The sequence below is a fragment of the Simochromis diagramma genome, unplaced genomic scaffold, assembly GCF_900408965.1.
Source record: "Simochromis diagramma unplaced genomic scaffold, fSimDia1.1 OVJJ01000802.1, whole genome shotgun sequence".
In the NCBI taxonomy this organism is placed as follows: Eukaryota; Metazoa; Chordata; class Actinopteri; order Cichliformes; family Cichlidae; genus Simochromis; species Simochromis diagramma.
In genome coordinates this window covers 23,062,961-23,081,465 of record NW_024387492.1, presented here as the reverse complement: position 1 = coordinate 23,081,465, position 18,505 = coordinate 23,062,961, and the positions used below count along the sequence as shown (strand labels likewise).

General features: G+C 42.4%; 1 protein-coding gene across 2 annotated transcripts in view; it reads right to left on the bottom strand.

The window, feature by feature from the left end:
• Positions 1 to 7,861: 7,861 nt before the first annotated feature.
• Positions 7,862 to 18,505, bottom strand: part of mei4 (meiosis-specific, MEI4 homolog (S. cerevisiae)) — a 65,112-nt gene continuing 54,468 nt past the window's right edge. Inside the window, exons 5-6 of one of the 2 annotated variants that reach the window (XR_005694062.1) lie at positions 10,792 to 11,234; positions 7,862 to 10,173 (exon numbers count right to left, since the gene is read on the bottom strand). Coding sequence is in view for 1 of the 2 variants with exons in the window: in XM_040017981.1 (XP_039873915.1) it covers positions 10,989 to 11,234 (246 nt within the window). In the remaining variant the exon portion in view is untranslated. Of the gene's footprint in view, positions 10,174 to 10,556; positions 11,235 to 18,505 lie in introns of those variants that run through there. The other variant, XM_040017981.1, reaches the window with a different exon arrangement.

Genomic DNA, 18,505 nt, shown 5'->3' with positions numbered 1-18,505 from the left:
CATGTAGTTATTTGTATTAGGAAATATTCAACCATGTATACTTAGAGGCATATAATTAATTGTGTGTGATCTCTAACAGGCTGCAAAGGCTTGGTGTGTATTCCACACTAGAATGCACACCCACATCCTGGGAGCACGAGAGAGGTCATACTTTCTCTTATTGTTTTACGGCAGGATTAACGTAGCTATGTCTGTTTTAGTTTAAGTGCTTCTTTACATATAGATGAACTGCTGGACTTCCTCACCATGTTATTTAGGGTGAGGGGGAGACTACCCTTTCCTGACCAAGGATGTACCTTTTGTGTTTTTATGACCCTTTGATCAGCAGGACACACACACACACACACCACTGAAGTATAAATAAAGACCAGGGCAAAGCTCAGCGCGAGTCTCTGAGACTGCCCTTGCTAGCAAGAACTCTGTGTGTTTCTCTTCTCTGAGTCTTTACTGAAGAAGTGTTTTAGAATATTTTCCCTAACATTGATTTGGTCCTTCGTAGCCGGATCAGAAAATATCACAATAGTTATCTGTGACTCTGTTCCAAGATCCAGCACTGATTCCTGACGCCGTGGGGAGCCAGCACCGAAGCCTGTGCACAGCCCTCTTGGACGAGGAGAGAGCCCCAGGACGTTAAATTCGGGTCTGGGCCGGTGTTATAATCTGGTCCACGGCGGTGGGATTCAGTCCGATGATCTGAATCACCAGTGGGACGTCAGGGGTGAGAAACACTATTTTGGTATATAAGACGGCCGCAAAAGTTGAAAGAAATGTGATAAAAAATAAAAAAGGGGTTTAAGTTCGCCAAAAGACCTGTGTTTTGACCAGTTTTAGAGGTAGCTGAAATTATCTCGTGACAAATTAGGTTTAAGTTCGCCAAAAGGAACTGTGTTTTGACCAGTTTTAGAGGTAGCCGAAATTATCTCGTGACAAATTAGGTTTAAGTTTGGCAAAAGGAACTATGTTTCGACCAGTTTTAGAGGTAGCTGAAATTATCTCGTGACAAATTAGCGCGCAAATGTCTATGTGTGTGTATGTGTCTGGAAGTAAGTTGATTTTACAGCACAATACGCTGCTGAACTACTTCCAATTTTTGTTTTCTTTGCTGAGGCTCACGTGCTGGTGACAAAGGAGAACGGTTGAGTTTCATCTCATAAAACTGATACCGCTTCACCGTTAAGGTGAAGTCGAAGGCCGTATCAGTAAACCACCCTGAAGTCAAGCGTGCCAGTGACGGCCCAGCAAAATCTTTGAAAATGGGGGATAAACAAGTAAAATTAACACCTGATGAGAAATGTCTAGAAAAACAGCAAGCCAGAGCAGGACTAATCCAAAAGAAAGAGAGAGGAATGCATAGTGGAAGAGCATAGGCTACACACACACACCAAACAGTGACTTTAACACTACATGCTGGAGGTGTGGAAAAGAGGGACATTTGGTACGTGACTGTAAGAAACAAAGAAGACAGTAACTCAGAATAGCATAGCAGCTCAGGTGAAGAGAGCAGTTCAGACTAGGAAGAACATAATAATCTTTGAAGTAGTTTAAAAAAGGGTTGGAAACAGACCCGACTGAATAGATATAAATGCAAGAGGAGTAAAGTAAAATAAACAAAAGGCTAAATTACAACTTAATTTTAATGCATTCAAACTAATAATAAAAAGGATAACAACCTATAAACTGGTATTAATAATGAAAGCAGATAACTCCTAAAAACAGAACTGTGATAACTGGAGTGTGCAGCGTTTCCGTGAGCAGTTTTCCTGCATCTTGACTCATGTGTGTAGAGTGTTCATAACATCAGCATTATGTTTTTGTTTATTTGTTTTGTTGGGTTGAAAAATAGTTAAACTGGTGATCATATTTATGGATCACCATGGTATATATCAGCTATGTGATTTATTTACGCAGATGAAAAAGTGAGTGTGAATGTGTTTGACGTCACAGTGTTTTTGTGCGCTGTGAAAAAATAATTGTTTTTGATTGTGAGAGCGGTGATTCTGCAGGTCACCAGCTATTTAAAAAAAATAATAATAATAATAATACAAACAAAAAAGAGTGAAAAAGAGACAAATTACATTGTAGATGAAAAATAATCATAGGGAAAAGGTTTTGTGTTGATCAGCCAAAAACAACTACAATTTCATTTTCTGCTTTAAGAAAGGATTGTTTACACAAACACAGACAGAGAGAGAGAGAGAGAGAGATGTGTGTTGATTAAGCAGTGAGGATAATAATGAAAGTCTCTCAGTCTGTCGTTTACAGGTGGGGAATGGACCTGGATCAATTCTCCACGGGCAGCAGTCGGAAGAAAATTATAGGTTGAAATCATTAGAAAAAATTAGAAACACCCAGCCAGAATTTTTTTGGCTGAATTGTTTTGCAGCTTCCCGTCCTCATCCCGAACAAGCAAGCTCCAAGGAAACGAATCTCTCCCTGAAGACACCGAGTGCAGTTTCAGAAGCACGAGCATGAACATTTAACAGTGGACAGGAGTCCAAGAGACAATCTGAGCAGAGAGGTCCAGCAGCGCTGTGGGCAAACGGCATCAGAAAGAGAAGAACCACCATCTAGATTGGATGGATGGAGATGCGTTTCCAGCCAGCTGCAACCTCACTGTGTGTGAAGGACTTCTGAGAAGACTGTCTGAGTTTGACATTTGCCATGTTTGGAGTGAGATGGCAATGAAAGAGACAGTGGCACAAAGAGAGACACGGGACAAAGCTGAAGAAAACTGACTGCCATTGGACTGAAAAGTGGGAGAGAAGGAAAGGAGCAGAAGAGGGCTGAGGCTGTTGTTTTAGTGTGGGCAATCAAATTAGGTTAAAGAATTCGGGGAGACAAGCGACTGCCTGGAAGTGGAGGATTGACACAGTGTCCAGACCACCACATAAGGAGGAAGAGGACAAGCACTGAGGCATGCAAGTGTACTGTTAGAAAATGGAAAGGTGACACCACACATGCAGCTAATATCCACCAGAGATAACACAAGACCATACACAAAGTGTTACATATTAAAAGAGGGTATTTGTAGAAGGGTTAACAACACACAGTGTGGTTGCCGATGGTAACCTGTTTCAGAAGAAAGGGGGAAGGTACATGAAAGGATACATAAAAACAGAACATATATTAACCCTACTAACAATTCCAAACACAAAATAGAAGATTAGACAACATTTTAAGTGTGTGAGTCTGTTTATTATCTTGTCCAAGTCACCTCGTGTGATGTAAAGACCAGTGAAACTCATAGCACATTGCATGCTCTGCTGGATATACAGCTCCACACACATGCAATGAAAATTAGTTTGTTATTTTTCATGAGTGTTAAAATAGTGTTAATTTAGCAGACACTTGTTATCAAATACTGAATTTATCCTAAAAAAAATTGACTCTCCAAGTTGCAGGACAACAATTTAACTTTTGTGGGGAAAAAAAAAAAAAAAAAAAAAATCCTGGTTTGATAAATCAGTGATCAGACAATAAATTTAGTGTTAAAATGGTAAATTGGGAGAAGCTTCCTGCTTGATTGATGCAGCAAGTAATTTACTGTATGAGGGAAATTGTCTTTTGTGATACTATTTTGAACATGCTTTCCTGTTGTCCTGTCAACTTGGTGGGTTAATAGCTGATATGCAAATTAGTTGATCGGTTTTAGATTAATGAAAGGTGATTGAATTCTAGCACGAGTGAATGAGATGTGTTGGAGTTGTTGTGTGTTGAGCGGAGACTCTAAAACACTGAGTTTCCTGTTTTGATGTGTGAGTGAATCCTGTATTTAGATACACAACTCTGAATACGTCAGAACAAACTTCTTTTGTGAAGTGCATGACAGCATGTCACATGTTTTATGATGAAGGGAAAAAGGAAAAATTGAATAAAATAGATCTGTGACCTAAATGAGTGAAGAGCACAGACCTGGTGATTAAACTCATAAGTTAAAGAAGACATTAGGCTTATGTTGTGAGTTGTGCAGCTGATGGTTGGTTTGGAGTGAATCTAGCTGATGATTCTTCTCCTGTTGTTAAGTTGATGAGGAGTTTGTGTGATGACTATAACAAGGCCTTTTTATTTTGATACTTTCACAGTGCACTGAAAGTTTGGTTTGATAATTTGTTATTTTTCATTTTTTTATCTTTTGAACAGGCACTGATTTTGTTTGTCTATTTCTTTTCTTTAAGCAGATCTGTACGTCGGGAATTAAAAGCGCTATACGACTCGTTGTCGAGAAAACTGTTGAAAGGTGAGCTTCTCCGAAATTAAAATGGGCTCAGGAGAAAGCCACTTATTTGGGTCAAAAAGGATTCAGCGATGTAATCCAAACTAAAGTTCTTCTTTTTCTTTTGAAATGACGTCATTTTGCTGGAAGTGGAAACTAAATGCGACGACAGGTTCCACTATCAGCAAAGAAAGAATGAATGAATGAATGAATGAATGGAAATAAAAAACAAACTGACTGACTGGTAAAAGCTGACAGGACTTGACCACGACTCAAGGTTAACCTCCACCTAGACAGGACAAAGGGTGGATGAATTTATGTGTTTTTTGTTACAGGAGCAGAAAGATGACAGCAACATCCGAGGTTGCGTGATGATTTAACCCTTTAAATGCCATTTTTATGTTTGTGAACTTTGAAAATTTAACCTTTTTAGTTCAAATTCTCTGTCTGTGAATTTACCATGTGTGTGTTATTCATAGGCTTGTGTTGCTCACAACTGTGACAAAGTATGCATACGCCTGCGCAAGCGCTAATATTGGCATTTTCTTTTCTTACAGCATGCCAGTTCTTCATGTGAATTGATGATGTGGCTTATACCAGGATAACTGGTTGATGTTTTTTCCTACTACAGGTTTTCTGGGTTTATGTGTGAGGAAACTGTGTTTACAGGTTATGAGTGGTGATGCTGTTACACTGTGTTTTTGGGACAATGTGACGGTTACTTTGATGATATGAATAACATTTTTTCCACGGCTATGGATGGTTGACTTTATGGCCTTTTTATGGCACCTCTGGAACCTGTTGACCTGCGTCTGACCACAGTCGATGTGTATTGCTAATGTTTGTTTTTCTGAGACTGCATGTACAAGATTCGGCTGAAGCAGACAAGTGACATGACAAAAATATATAAGAGATGCAGTGTTTATGGAATAGTTAATATGGGCTCATTTGCTGGCCACTTTTGAGCCCATAGTGATATATGAGTGGAGTGACTTTGCTTAAGGGAAGTCACCGATTATATTAATGTTAATTGAGCACATGGGATGATCCATGTCTGGGGAAATTAGGGTAATAGTTGTAGTTTACTGATTTGAGAAAAACCTGCACATGACACTTGTCTTGCTGATGTTGAATGCTTATTATTCTTTTGATATAATTGTTTGTAAGTGTGAAGTTTGATTTTATTTCCAGATTTTGTGTATGCAGGCTCCTGGTGGAGCCAGCTTTTAAGACAGGGATCCAGGTTTGGTGAGTTGACGCATGAGAAGTGTCCATGCGTCAAGAGGAGGGGTCCAAGGATTAACATTAAACAATGTTTTTTATTATTGTTGCAGTGATTTGTGTGATTAGCCATTTATTTACAAATATTAAACCTATGCAAGTGGTGCACCCATGTCCAGATGAGGCTTTGATGGCCTATAAGTGAAGTTCACTGAACTAAAGAATGTGGTTTGATGATTGTTGACATGCTCTCCAAATAGAAGTTTTTCCTCTTAGCAAGGAAATACAGGTGCAGCAGTAATCTCCTGAGAAATCTTCAGAGGCCCAGTGAGAAGCGTGAACCATTCCAGGCATAGCCGACAGCCAGGCAGTGGTTGAGGTCAAAGGTCAAGCTGGTTGGGGCCCATTATGAGATCAGACTTTGGAGCCACAGCAAGGACCATGAAATTGCGTTGGAATGAGAGCTGTGCCAAGAGGGCTTTCCAGAGGCCAACAGAGGAGATTGTGGACAGAAGATGGGCACCTGAAGGATGAGGGGAGCGTGCCAAGCTCCATCGACAGCGCAGAGGGAATCTAAGGATGACATCATGATTCTGTGAAAAGCACAGGAACCAGAAGCTATGGTGGTGATGACAGCAGTTTCCTATGAACATCACCTAATGCTGTGTCACTATACTGTGCATAAGCTGGCACATTGAAGACTGCTGGGATCATAACGCCAGTAAGATAACTGGACCCAGCACCCTTTCTACAAAGAGGTTTTTCTGCAGAGGATGGACAGTAGAAGAGTCATAAGTATTCCTACCGCAGGATGAAGGCCTGAAGTGAGGTGATGGGGGTTGATAGAGGCCAATTCAAGTGCTTCTGACCATTTCAACTGCCTGCAAAATACCGGAGAGATCCTCCTGGATTTATCAGAGCCACTGCAAAGAGGTCGAGGTCCCAAGAAACCCCAGCACCCTCAAGACAGCACAATAGAGAAATCTCACACTTGGTTGTTTCAGTGGTGAGGGGGGAGTGCTGATTGAGCCCCCGTAGGGTAAGCTCGCACTTCAACCTCCAGCCTCTGATCAACTCTAGGGCAACCAAGTGCGAGGCGTGACGGACCTGTGTGCAACCATGGGAAGGTGGACCCTCTTGGTTACCTTGACTACGACGCTCACTTTTACAGGACCCCAGCTGGTGCCGGAAACAGCTGAACCAGGAGGAAGGCAGAGAAGATGGACACACGACAACTCTCACCTAAGGGATATGACGCAAGACCACATCCCTCCGTGGATGAACAATGCCAGGTACCGTTATATCCACGACAGAACAAAAGCAGAATCGGCAAATACAGACTATTATGTCTGTTCCCATCTACCCAGCACGGCAACATACCCCACACTATATGTGTTCCTGGACCAACTCTCAGGAAGAATTACTCTATGATACTAGCAGAGAAAGGGGACTTTGTGTCCTCTTCAACAACACATGCTGCACTTACATACCAGACGATGTACATTCATCAAACATGACTGACGCCCTGAATGCTGTGAGACAGATCCAGCAGGCCCAAAAATCAGGACTATGTAAGTGATACAAGTGACTGGTTTTCTTGGCTTTACACTGGCTCCTGGTTACAGGTGCTAAAAAGACTACTCATCGGAGTTGGGATATTTTTACTTTTATTTTGTGTTTTTGTAACGTGTATATTGCCATGTCTAAAACTCATGATTAACCGCATAATATTTTCTACTGTTGCTGCATAAATAGCCATGACAAGTGATGATGATGATAATGACCCCGACCTGTTGGAACATGAAGACTTTGTGTGATTAATGACAAACTGGTATCTCACTTAAAGTTTTTCTGACAACAGGAGGGAATGTCAATGGAAAATTGTATTTAGTAGTCAGTATAATCTTTTAGTGATATAAGTTTGCATATGGTAGAATACTGCATGTAGTTATTTGTATTAGGAAATATTCAACCATGTACACTTAGAGGCATATAATTAATTGTGTGTGATCTCTAACAGGCTGCAAAGGCTTGGTGTGTATTCCACACTAGAATGCACACCCACATCCTGGGAGCACGAGAGAGGTCATACTTTCTCTTATTGTTTTACGGCAGGATTAACGTAGCTATGTCTGTTTTAGTTTAAGTGCTTCTTTACATATAGATGAACTGCTGGACTTCCTCACCATGTTATTTAGGGTGAGGGGGAGACTACCCTTTCCTGACCAAGGATGTACCTTTTGTGTTTTTATGACCCTTTGATCAGCAGGACACACACACACACACACCACTGAAGTATAAATAAAGACCAGGGCAAAGCTCAGCGCGAGTCTCTGAGACTGCCCTTGCTAGCAAGAACTCTGTGTGTTTCTCTTCTCTGAGTCTTTACTGAAGAAGTGTTTTAGAATATTTTCCCTAACATAGTCCCTCTACATTTTTCCCTTCCTAAAATTCAGAGAGAGAGATGAGTGGATGTAAAAGTCGAATAATTTCCATCAGCCGTAACATTTACAATAATTTCACTGTAATAACCACAGTGAGTTCTATTTTCATTTATTTTTGACTGCAAATTAAAATCGGAAAAACTATCGGAAAACTAAGCCATTACGGAAAAACTAAGCCATTACTCAAGTCCCAAAACATGCAGTTCCTCTGAGGGTCTCTAACAGTGCCTGAGTCCCCACAGGCACACATGTTAAGATGTTAAGATGTCCAATCTTACCATAGAAATAAACTTGTTTACAGCCTGATAAAAAAAACCAACCTGTTACTAGTTTCTATGTATAGTTTGCCTGTTAATCAGAGGCAGTGATTTTTTTAATAATGCAGCCTTAAATTTTGTATTATTAGGGCCGTGACTGTTACAATCATCAAAGATTGTGCTCCAATTTTAGTGAATAAGAAAACTTAGTTAGCACTAATTATCAGCCACAACGTATGGACACAGTTTAGTTTTGATCACTTCTGGCATCAAAACAACTAACATGGTGGATTTAACGCCGAAGCTGATGTTTGTAAGCCGTCAAACACATCAATTCCCTTTGTGGATGACGGAGGAAAGGAAAACTTGAAGCTCATAAAAGACTAACCATTATTTGATCATTATCCAATGCATTCTGGGAAATAAGATCCCTCTGTTTTATTATCCAGATGGACTATTAACCTGCAGGAAACAAAAACTGAAGCTTGATTGCAGTTTGAGGTTAACTGGCCAAAATAAAACCAGAAAACAAAACAGCTCCTATACACTGCCTACAAATGGTTTGTTTTAAGTGATCAGCCACGTAATGTCTTTGTTTCAGAAAGAAAAACTTTTCTCATTAGTTAAAATGTATTTATTAGATATTCTGCAAGTCTTAAAAACTCAAGTTGGTGCAAACTTCTTTTTAGGTTCATGAAGATGTTTTCAGCCTGCACAGAGATATGGTTATGCCCGGCTCGCTAAGGACATAAAGCAGATTCCTTTGTTAAGTATAAACCGAGGACAGGAAGGACAAAAGAAAACTACGTGCTAACCTATAACCAACACGTGACTGAAATTAGAAATAACTACAAACCAAAGCAGAAAGATGACCTAAGTGGGGCGCCAGAAAGGCACCAGCTTTCTGGGAGGAGAGAGAGTGAGGAGCTGCTATCTTGGAACGATATCAGCTCATATAGGCTCCCAAACAAGTGAAGTTCTTTTTTCCTAAAGGATGGGAGGGGCAGTTAATGAGGACCCGGACAGAAAGAATCAAAACAAATGGATGGATGGATGCATGAATGCTTCACCTTTTATCTGAAAGGCTTCTTTAGTTATCAAAGCTGATGAGGAGTTTGAGATAATGAACCTCTAGTGGGGTTGTCATCTTGAGGTGTTGCCAACCTATCAGGGTCCCATGGGCCTAATCTAAGGCTGCCATGACCTGGAAGACAGCAAACCCACAGGGACCTGCTGTACATGGCATTTAATAATAAATGGTACCATTCATCATGAGTCATTCATAGTCTTTAACCAAACGTTAACAGCGTGGCCTAAACCTGTAGAGGAGTTTAAAGACCTCCAGAACGTTTCATCTATTCCATGTCAGATTTTTAATGGATTCATTTTATACCTGCGTGAAGAAATGCATGAATAAAATGGATGGATTAAATTATCAGATCAAAGTTTAAACACTTGCCTTCCAACAGCTAATAAGTTTCACAGACCTGCTCTGACTCTGTTAAACACCAAAAGCTCTGATATCAAAGGTCAAGAGCTCCAGTCATTATTCACAGAAATAAAGCGGGTGTGTGTCAGCTTCACGGGGAAATCAATCCTATTAGCGCTCACCGTGAATCATTTCAATTATGTTTCAGTGTCATTCATCCAAAGACAAACACTTTAAAGTCCAGCAAATCCCCACAGAGCTCATAATGAAATACTGAGACAGTTAATGTTTTTGTACCACTTAGCAGAATAAAGACGCTTGAAAAAAAAAGACTCAAGTAGAAACATTTCACACATTTTTGGTGGTTTTATCTAAAGTGATAGAAGGAAAATATATTATCTCCTGACACAGGAGCTAACGCAGATAAATTAATTACAAATAGATCAAATTAAGGCTGTAAATAGAGAAAAATACTTGCTATTTGTTTTTAATTTTTTAATATGTCTGTGAGACTTCTGTGTATGGGAGGGTTGGGGTCTTCTACCAATGCCAATTAAAGCCTTTCTTTTTTTACAATAATAGGGTGTGCTGGAGCTCTGTCTGCTGCACCTGTCATGGTCCTGGGCCGTGTTGGCCCAGTATTCTTAGTTCTCTTGTATTTTTGTATTCAGTTCCCTGTTTAGGTTCTGTTTCCTGAGTTGCCCTGTTATGTTGTTCCCTGTGTGCCTTCCCTTTGTGACTCTCACCCCCTGTGTGCCCCTCTATGTATTCATGAGCCCTTGTCCCCTTTCGTGTTTTATTCCATGTTTTCCCCAGCCTGTTATGTCTGTGTTCTCCCCGTGCTCTCTCCTCCTGTCTGAACCTCTGTGTACTTCCTGTTTGACTCTGCCCGTCTCCCGTCAGTGTTATGTTCACCCCGCCCTGTCTCGTTATGGTTATCTGTGTCAGCTGTGTTCCCCGTGTGTTCTCACTTTCCTCATTAACCCTCTGTGTATTTCTGTCTGCGTCTCCCTCTGTTCGGCGTCGCGTTCTCCCTCATGTTGTGTGTTACTCTCCCCGTGGTTCCTGGTACAGCTCATGTTTAGTTTTTCCAGTTTAGTTCAGTACTGTTTTGTGTTTCACCTTTAAGCCAGCATTAAAACTGTGATCTTTAAGTTTATCCCCGTGTCTGTGAGTCTGCATCTTGGGTCCTTCTCCTGCCTGCCACACAACGAATCATGACAGCACCATCTGACGCCTTTGGTATTTGTGGCAAATAAATGATGTGTTTTGGTTAAGAAACTACAGTGTGTGCCCGCTGTGGCACAAAGAAATGAGATATCTGAAAACAAAGCACTCAAAGCGATACATTTATTTAATGTTTGGGGGTTTTTTTTGTCAGATTTTTTGCATTAAGAGAAATGAATAATGTTTCCAGACATATCCTATCTGCTCAGAGGGGTGAGGAGACCTCGTATCCCCCACATTCGGATGGAAAATAACGGAAACTCATCGGACAGGAGGAAGACTTGCTGCTCCACATGGCTCAGGAATTCCAACTGTTCCGGGCCCACCTCGACCCTGTGCGCCACCTCGGGTTTCTGCAGGAGCTCCTCCAGGACGGTGAACAGGTAGCATGACTTCTGGTACCGGTCGACGGGAAACGTGTCAAGCACCGAGCCGTCACGCCCCTGTAAAGGAAAATTAGTTTAACCAAAACATGAATCTATGAAAGAACCAGTTTCCTGTGTGAGGTTTAAGGTCAGAATTCAGCACAAAACAAGGAGTACTTGTTCCACTCACTTCACTCACTGTTACAGCGATACAAATCTCATCAACATGAGGGGAGAAACGCGGCAAAAAGATGAACAAGGACAAGAAGAGGGGCAAGAGGAAAGACAAGGATGAGAAGACAGAAGATGATGATGAAGAGGAAGGAGAAGGAGGACATGAAGACCAAGCAGGAGGAGATAATTTTTTATTGTTGATCTTTTTAAGCAGGGGGTTTCCAAACTGGTCTCATGTGATGAAGGTCTGCGTAAGGTGCTGGCAGGTCTCAGACATGACAACAGCTAGACGAGCTGTCACAACTCATCCTCGTTTTTAAGGAGACTTTAAAAAAAACAACAACAAAAACAAAAAAGTAATTTGAAATATTTTAGTGCCAATTAAGGGCTTATTTTCAAACTGAGATCATTGACTTTGAAGACTTGAAGGATCTGCAGGAGCCCAAATGATTATTGAAAGAACTGGAGCACTGGGGTAATCCCTGAGACGATGGGCTTTTAGATGATGAAACAACAAATACTCGTACCACGAGTTATTTACCTGCAGATGAAAGATGAGAAACACGAGATCCGACTGTTTTCAGAGCACAAACTGAGTGAAAGGAAATACAACACACAACAGCTCAAATCAAAACGTAATTATTCAAACCAGCAGAAGCTGCCGCATCTCATCCCAACTACATCCCAGTGAGAGAGAGAGAGTGTGTGTGTGTGTTATTTGCATGTCAAAGTTGGTGTGTGAGGGATGTCACAAAGAAAAACAAGCGCCAGATGGCTGTCAGGTATTCCTCCTGGCAAAAACCTTCAGAGAACCAACAGGATGTGACAACAACACCCTCTTAACCCCACACACACACACACGCATGCACGCACGCACACACGCACGCACGCACGCACACACGCACACACACACACACACACACACACACACACACACAAAGGCCCGGACCCCATCAGCATCAGGTCAGCAGCCATTTTTTAAAATCACGATTCATGTTTTTCTGCCTGAAAGCTCTCCAGCTTCTCCTCTGCTGACACAAAGAGACGAAACATTGAGAGACACACAGATTCACCAAAAACACATAAACTGTCAATAAATTATTGAAATATTTCAGGGAAATGTGAAATTGTGAACACTTCAAATATGTCATCTTCCACTGTAACAACTGTAAAAATCTAAATCAGATTATTGGGATCTCTGGTCCTCCGGAAGCGCTGATTCTGTGGAGACTACGGATCAGGAACACTTCCAGAAATCACTGAACACAGATGCCATCAAATTTAAAGTGACTTCAACTGTTTCTCAGTGTAAGCATCTGATGCTTTGTGCGTTGTACTGTGAATAAATATTTATATTTTCCAAAGTGTCCCAACGTTTTTGGGATCCTGGGTGTATTTTAACTTCCGCTCACGCAGAATACCAGAACTGTGTTTTTGTTGTTGTTCATTACTTGAACTCACTGAATTAAAAATGCCTCTGATAGTCTGACTAGAGAAAGGAAAAAGCCAATGTCACCATCACCAAATAAGATAATATTTAGTCGTTGTTGGGTCTGTCTAGCACAGGCCCACCGCTGGAACGAGACAGTTTAACTACACAGCCAAAAGCATTGAACAGCAAGTAGGCAAAGTTCTTCGTGTTACTCATGCATGAGGGAGACCTGCCTGGAGCCAAGTGTCGTTCCACCCACTTGACCTCCGTCAGACTCTCAGCCAGGTTCCCCATAGTTATTGTGGTTTACATGAATATGCATTGGTTCATTAACATATAACATCTTACATACCGTATTTTCACGACGATAAGGCGCACTGTGCTAAAAGGCGCAGTCTCAGTTATGTGTGCCCTTACTGTATTTAACACACACATAAGGCGCACTGGACCATAGGGCGCATACAAGTACCGTATGCGTATTTAAAAATAAAGCGGGAGCAAACCTGAATTCGGTACCTTACTCACATTTCTATTGCCGGTAATCGTCATCATCAACAACACACAAGCATACAAGTGTGCATATTTAAAAATAAAGCAGGAGCAAAACTGAGTTTGGTACTCACATTTTTATTACCAATAATCGTCATCATCAACAACACACAAGCATACAAGTGTGCGTATTTAAAAATAAAGCAGGAGCAAAACAAAGTTTGGTACTCACATTTTTATCATCAATCAAACCCATCGAAGTCCTCATCCTCTGTGTCTGAATTGAACAGCTGCGCTAAATCTCCATCAAACATGCCAGGTTCACTGTCTTCACCGTCAGAGTCACTTTCCGTGCCGTGCGGCTCCTCGGAAACGATGCCGGCTTTTGCGAAAGCTCGAACAACAGTGCCAGCAGACATGTTAGCCCAAGCATTTACAATCCATTGGCAAATTGTGGCGTAACTCGCCCGGCGCTGCCTTCCACTGTTAGTGAAACTGTGGTCTCCACCGGTCATCCATCGCTCCCAGGCCGCTCGCAGCCTTACTTTGAACGGGCGGTTCACACCGATGTCCAGCGGTTGGAGTTCCTTTGTCAGGCCTCCCGGAATGACAGCAAGCTCACAGTTCATTTGCTTCACAAGTTTTTTCACATCGGCTGTGAGATGGGCACGCATAGAGTCACAGATCAACAGCGATGGTGATGCGTGGAAAAAACCACCTGGTCTCCTTACATACACCTCCCTCAGCCAGTCTTTCATCATTTCCTCATCCATCCAGCCCTTTTCATTTGCCTTAATGATGATTTCTGCTGGAAACTTCTCTTTAGGCAAAGTCTTTCGCTTAAAAATCACCATAGGCGGCAGTTTCTGTCCATTAGCATGGCAGCCAAGCACAACAGTAAAAGAAGACTTTTCATACCCCGTTGTGCGTATCGCTACCGTGCTGGTCCCCTTCTTCTCCACAGTGTGACTCACCGGGATGTCAAAAGTGAGCGGGACCTCGTCCATGTTTGTGATGTGGCTGGGCTGGATGTTTTTGTCGCCGATGTGTTTGCTGCAGTAGGAGCGGAAGATGGCCAGCTTTTCCTTATAATCCGCTGGAAGTTGCTGCGCTACCGTAGTCCTGGTCCGGATAGAAAAATGGCACCGTTTCATAAAACGAAAGCACCAAGACGGACCTCCTTGGAAATGTTCAATGTTCATCTCTTCAGCTAGTGAAACTGCTTTTAGCCGAATGGTGACCGTCGAAACGCTTCTCCCGCTCGCTCTTTGCTCGATGATCCACCGCTCGAGTCTTTCCTCCAACTCGAGCCACCTCGCCTTATGTCCGCGGAAACTCAGCTGCGTTTTCTTGACCTGCCGGAGCTTGTTTTCCAGCTTCCTCCATTTGCGAACCATCGATTCGTTAATCTTAAATTCTCTCGCCGCTGCTCGATTTCCATGTTCCTCCGCGTAGCTGATGGCCTTCAGTTTAAACTGTGCTTCGTAAGCGTGTCTCTTTGCCATTTTCAGGGTTGTTAAAACAACGATGTCCTGCATAATGCACATACCTGTTCTTTTATACAGGTATGTGCGATTGTCCCGGTATATACGATCAACGCCCACACTTCACCCTTTAACGTTCTCATGGTGTTCTCTACTACGTCCTCCTTACAACACATAGGGCGCACCGCGCTATAGGGCGCGCCGCACTTTTTGAAGAAAATCTAAGACTTTTAAGTGCGCCTTATGGTCGTGAAAATACGGTAGGTATACTTGTCTGTGTGTGTGTAGGTCTGTGTGTGTGTGTGCGTGTGGGGGGGTCAGAGTGTGACCCCATAAATGACTTCCCTAAACCTGCTGGTCTGGAAGTCCAGCAGTTCATCTAAACAAAAGGCACCTAGCCTAAAACAGATACGTTTATCCTACCATAAAACAATAAGACAAGGTATGACCTCTCCCATGCTCCCAGAATGTGGGTGTGAATGCCAGAGTGCTCTGGAATGCACACAACGTCTTTGCAGACAACTAAGGATCACACATCCTATCACTACACAATCGATTATACACCTCTAAGCATATATGGTTAAATATTTCTAAGCATAAATGACAATAAACAATACAAATCTAACAGTCGTGATGAGTTGCTCAATCACTGCGTCATATTTCTGAGATCAGAGCTCCAGAAACACCTGCAGGTACATTTAATCGTTCCACCAACACATTTAAACCCAAGCAGCTACAGCACTTTAACTAACTAACCTTTAACTTGTATAGTTATAAAAATGTCAGTAATTCCTGAAGAGTTCATGAAAAACTTTTGTTGAACTCCTTGAATTAAAGCCAAAAAATTCTTGACTAATTTAAAATCTACTGTGGTGTTGTACAAAGGCAAAGCTACAAAAAATCAGTTAAAATCCTAAAACTTAAGAATTTAAATGTATTAACCCTTTCACGCATAGTGGTGACTACAGTGGACAGCTATTCAAAGACTGTTCTCTTGTATTTGTGTCAGTGTTAATGGTATACTTGCACATAAACCACTACATTGGACACCGATGTGTCACTCCACACCCTGCCACCCACTGGTCGTTTAATGTAACTATAGATGTATGTTTATATGTACTATAGACATGTTTCATGGTAATGAAAAGAGCTCCCAAAAAGCCAGCTGAAGCTGAATTACAACCGATAAGACACTGTTAATAAACAGATTCAGGGAACACTCGATCATCTCAGTACAACACAAAGTCAGGGATATCAAACCACTGTTAATCCATTTCAGCTGCTTTCATCCAAACTGACGTGAAAACAGATGAACAGGAGAGGGAACAACAAACCAACCCTCACTTCTGCAGGTGGTGGTCACAGACCGCTGCATTTTCTTCACTGATTTTTCTTAGTGTCCTCTACGTCACCTTCAGCCTGTTCAGCTTCATGTTAGCACAGCAAGTCCAGCTCATCCATACGTGTCACCTGAAGAAGGTTTGCCAAGTGTCCTGGCACAATCACGGGGGTGTGAAGGAGACACCAGGAGACACCAGTAGGGCTGCGAGCTCCACCGAGGCTCAGGGTGAAATAAAGGATGCTTATTATGGAAATATAAAGGATGCTTATAAATAAAGGATGCTTATGCCAGGGTCCTGTTTGTGGACTTTAGTTCGGCTTTTAACACCATTGTGCCTGAACTTCTTTCCTCCAAACTCTCCCAGCTCAGCGTGTCACCAGCTACCTGTCAGTGGATCACCAGCTTCCTGACAGACAGAAAGCAACAAGTGAGGCTGGGGGAGATCACCTCTGAAACCCGGTCCCTCAGTATTGGTGCCCCTCAAGGATGTGTCCTCTCACCACTACTGTTCTCCCTCTACACTAACGACTGTACCTCCAAGAACTCGGCTCTCAAACTCCTAAAGTTTGCAGATGACACCACTGCCATTGGCCTCATTCAAGATGGTGATGAGTCTGCATACCGGCAGGAAGTTGAGCGGCTGGTACTCTGGTGCAGTCAGCACAATCTGGAGCTGAACACTCTTAAGACTGTAGAGATGACAGTGGACTTCAGGAGACATCCCTCAACTCTGCTCCCCCTCACCATATCAGACAGCCCTGTGTCAACTGTGGAGATCTTCAAGTTCCTGGGTACAACCATCTCCCAGGATCTGAAGTGGGAGACCAACATCAACTCCATCCTCAAAAAGACCCAGCAGAGGATGTACTTCCTGAGACAACTGGGGAAGTACAGTCTTCCACAGGAGCTGCTGATCCAGTTCTACACTGTGGTCATTGAGTCTGTCCTGTGCTCCTCCATCACAGTCTGGTATGGAGCAGCCACTAAACAGGACAGGAGCAGACTGCAGCGGACTGTACGGGCAGCAGAAAGGATCATCGGCACGCTCCTGCCCTCCATCCAGGATCTGTACCTCTCAAGAACCAGGAAACGGGCAGGGAAAATCATCACAGACCCCTCACACCCTGGACACAGACTTTTTGATCTGCTGCCCTCTGGCAGACGGTACAGAAGCCTGCAGACCAGGACCACCCGACACAGGAACAGTTTCTTTCCCCTCGCCATCTCCCTTCTTAACAGTTGACCTGTCACACTGCTCCCACTGCCAGACTGCAGCTGCACCTTATGTACATTTTGTAGTATTCATTCCACCTCATTCATTTCTGTATTTTATGTATATAAGTTTAGATTCGTTATTTATAGTTGGTTTACACAGCTTTGTGTATGTATGTGTAATGTGTATATATAGACACGTGTGTGTGTGTGTGATTTACATTACTGTGCTTGAGAGCCACCATCTACCGGAACCAAATTCCCTGTATGTGTCTGCACATATACTTGGCCAATAAACACGATTCTGATTCTGATTCTGATGATCCGTAAATCATGCAAAGCTACTCTAATAGAATCCAAGAGTAACAATGCAAAGCTGGAAATGTTTAATTTTTATAGCTCGTTGGAGGGCTCACACATAATGATTATTCAATATGTGCTGTGCTGTTTCCAGACTGCACCACACACATGCAAAGCTCATGCTTATGTAACTGTGCTGTTTATTTAGAGGCATGTCAGTCAGTGTGAGCGTGACAGCAGGTTACAGTCCCGTTAGCTCTGCGTCTGAACCGTGAATTTATGGTATGCACATACTCACAGCATGTGGTTATATTTGGTGGAACACAAAGAGGCCGCAGATATTCGCACAATCGGCCGTCAGCGGCTGTCAGCAAGATGGAGACGGTTTCATCTGATGTGGTGAACACAGGCGTGAAGGCAGAGACGAGGCTTCGCAGGTCTTTGCTAGAGAGGCGACTCAATCCGCTCTGAGTCCTTCCTCTTTCACGTCGTTGTCGACAGGCTTTGGTCTACCATCCGTTTAAAACCAACAAACCGACCAAGTGGTGAAGCTGAGACGAGGGAATGAAAGCGGTTCACACAGAGGGATAAGTGCAGAGAGAATATCATGATTAATTTTTAAAAGAACCTCTCGCTTTATACCAGAAAAACAACCAAAGCTCTGCACTGATCTCAGGAGGGCTGTCAACCAGTGTTTCATAATTTGATCATATAATCAGTTAAAAAAAAAATTTAGACATTCAGCTGTGAAATTAATATTCAATCGTGGGGGGGGGGAAGCAGCTCGCACAACTGCTGTCTGTCTCCTGAGCAGCAAAGTGGAAAACTTGACAGAAATACATGGAGCTCTCTGTTATTTGTATTCAAACATAAAAAGTCCTGCTCATTACCTGCAGATGAGCCGGCCCTTTGTTGT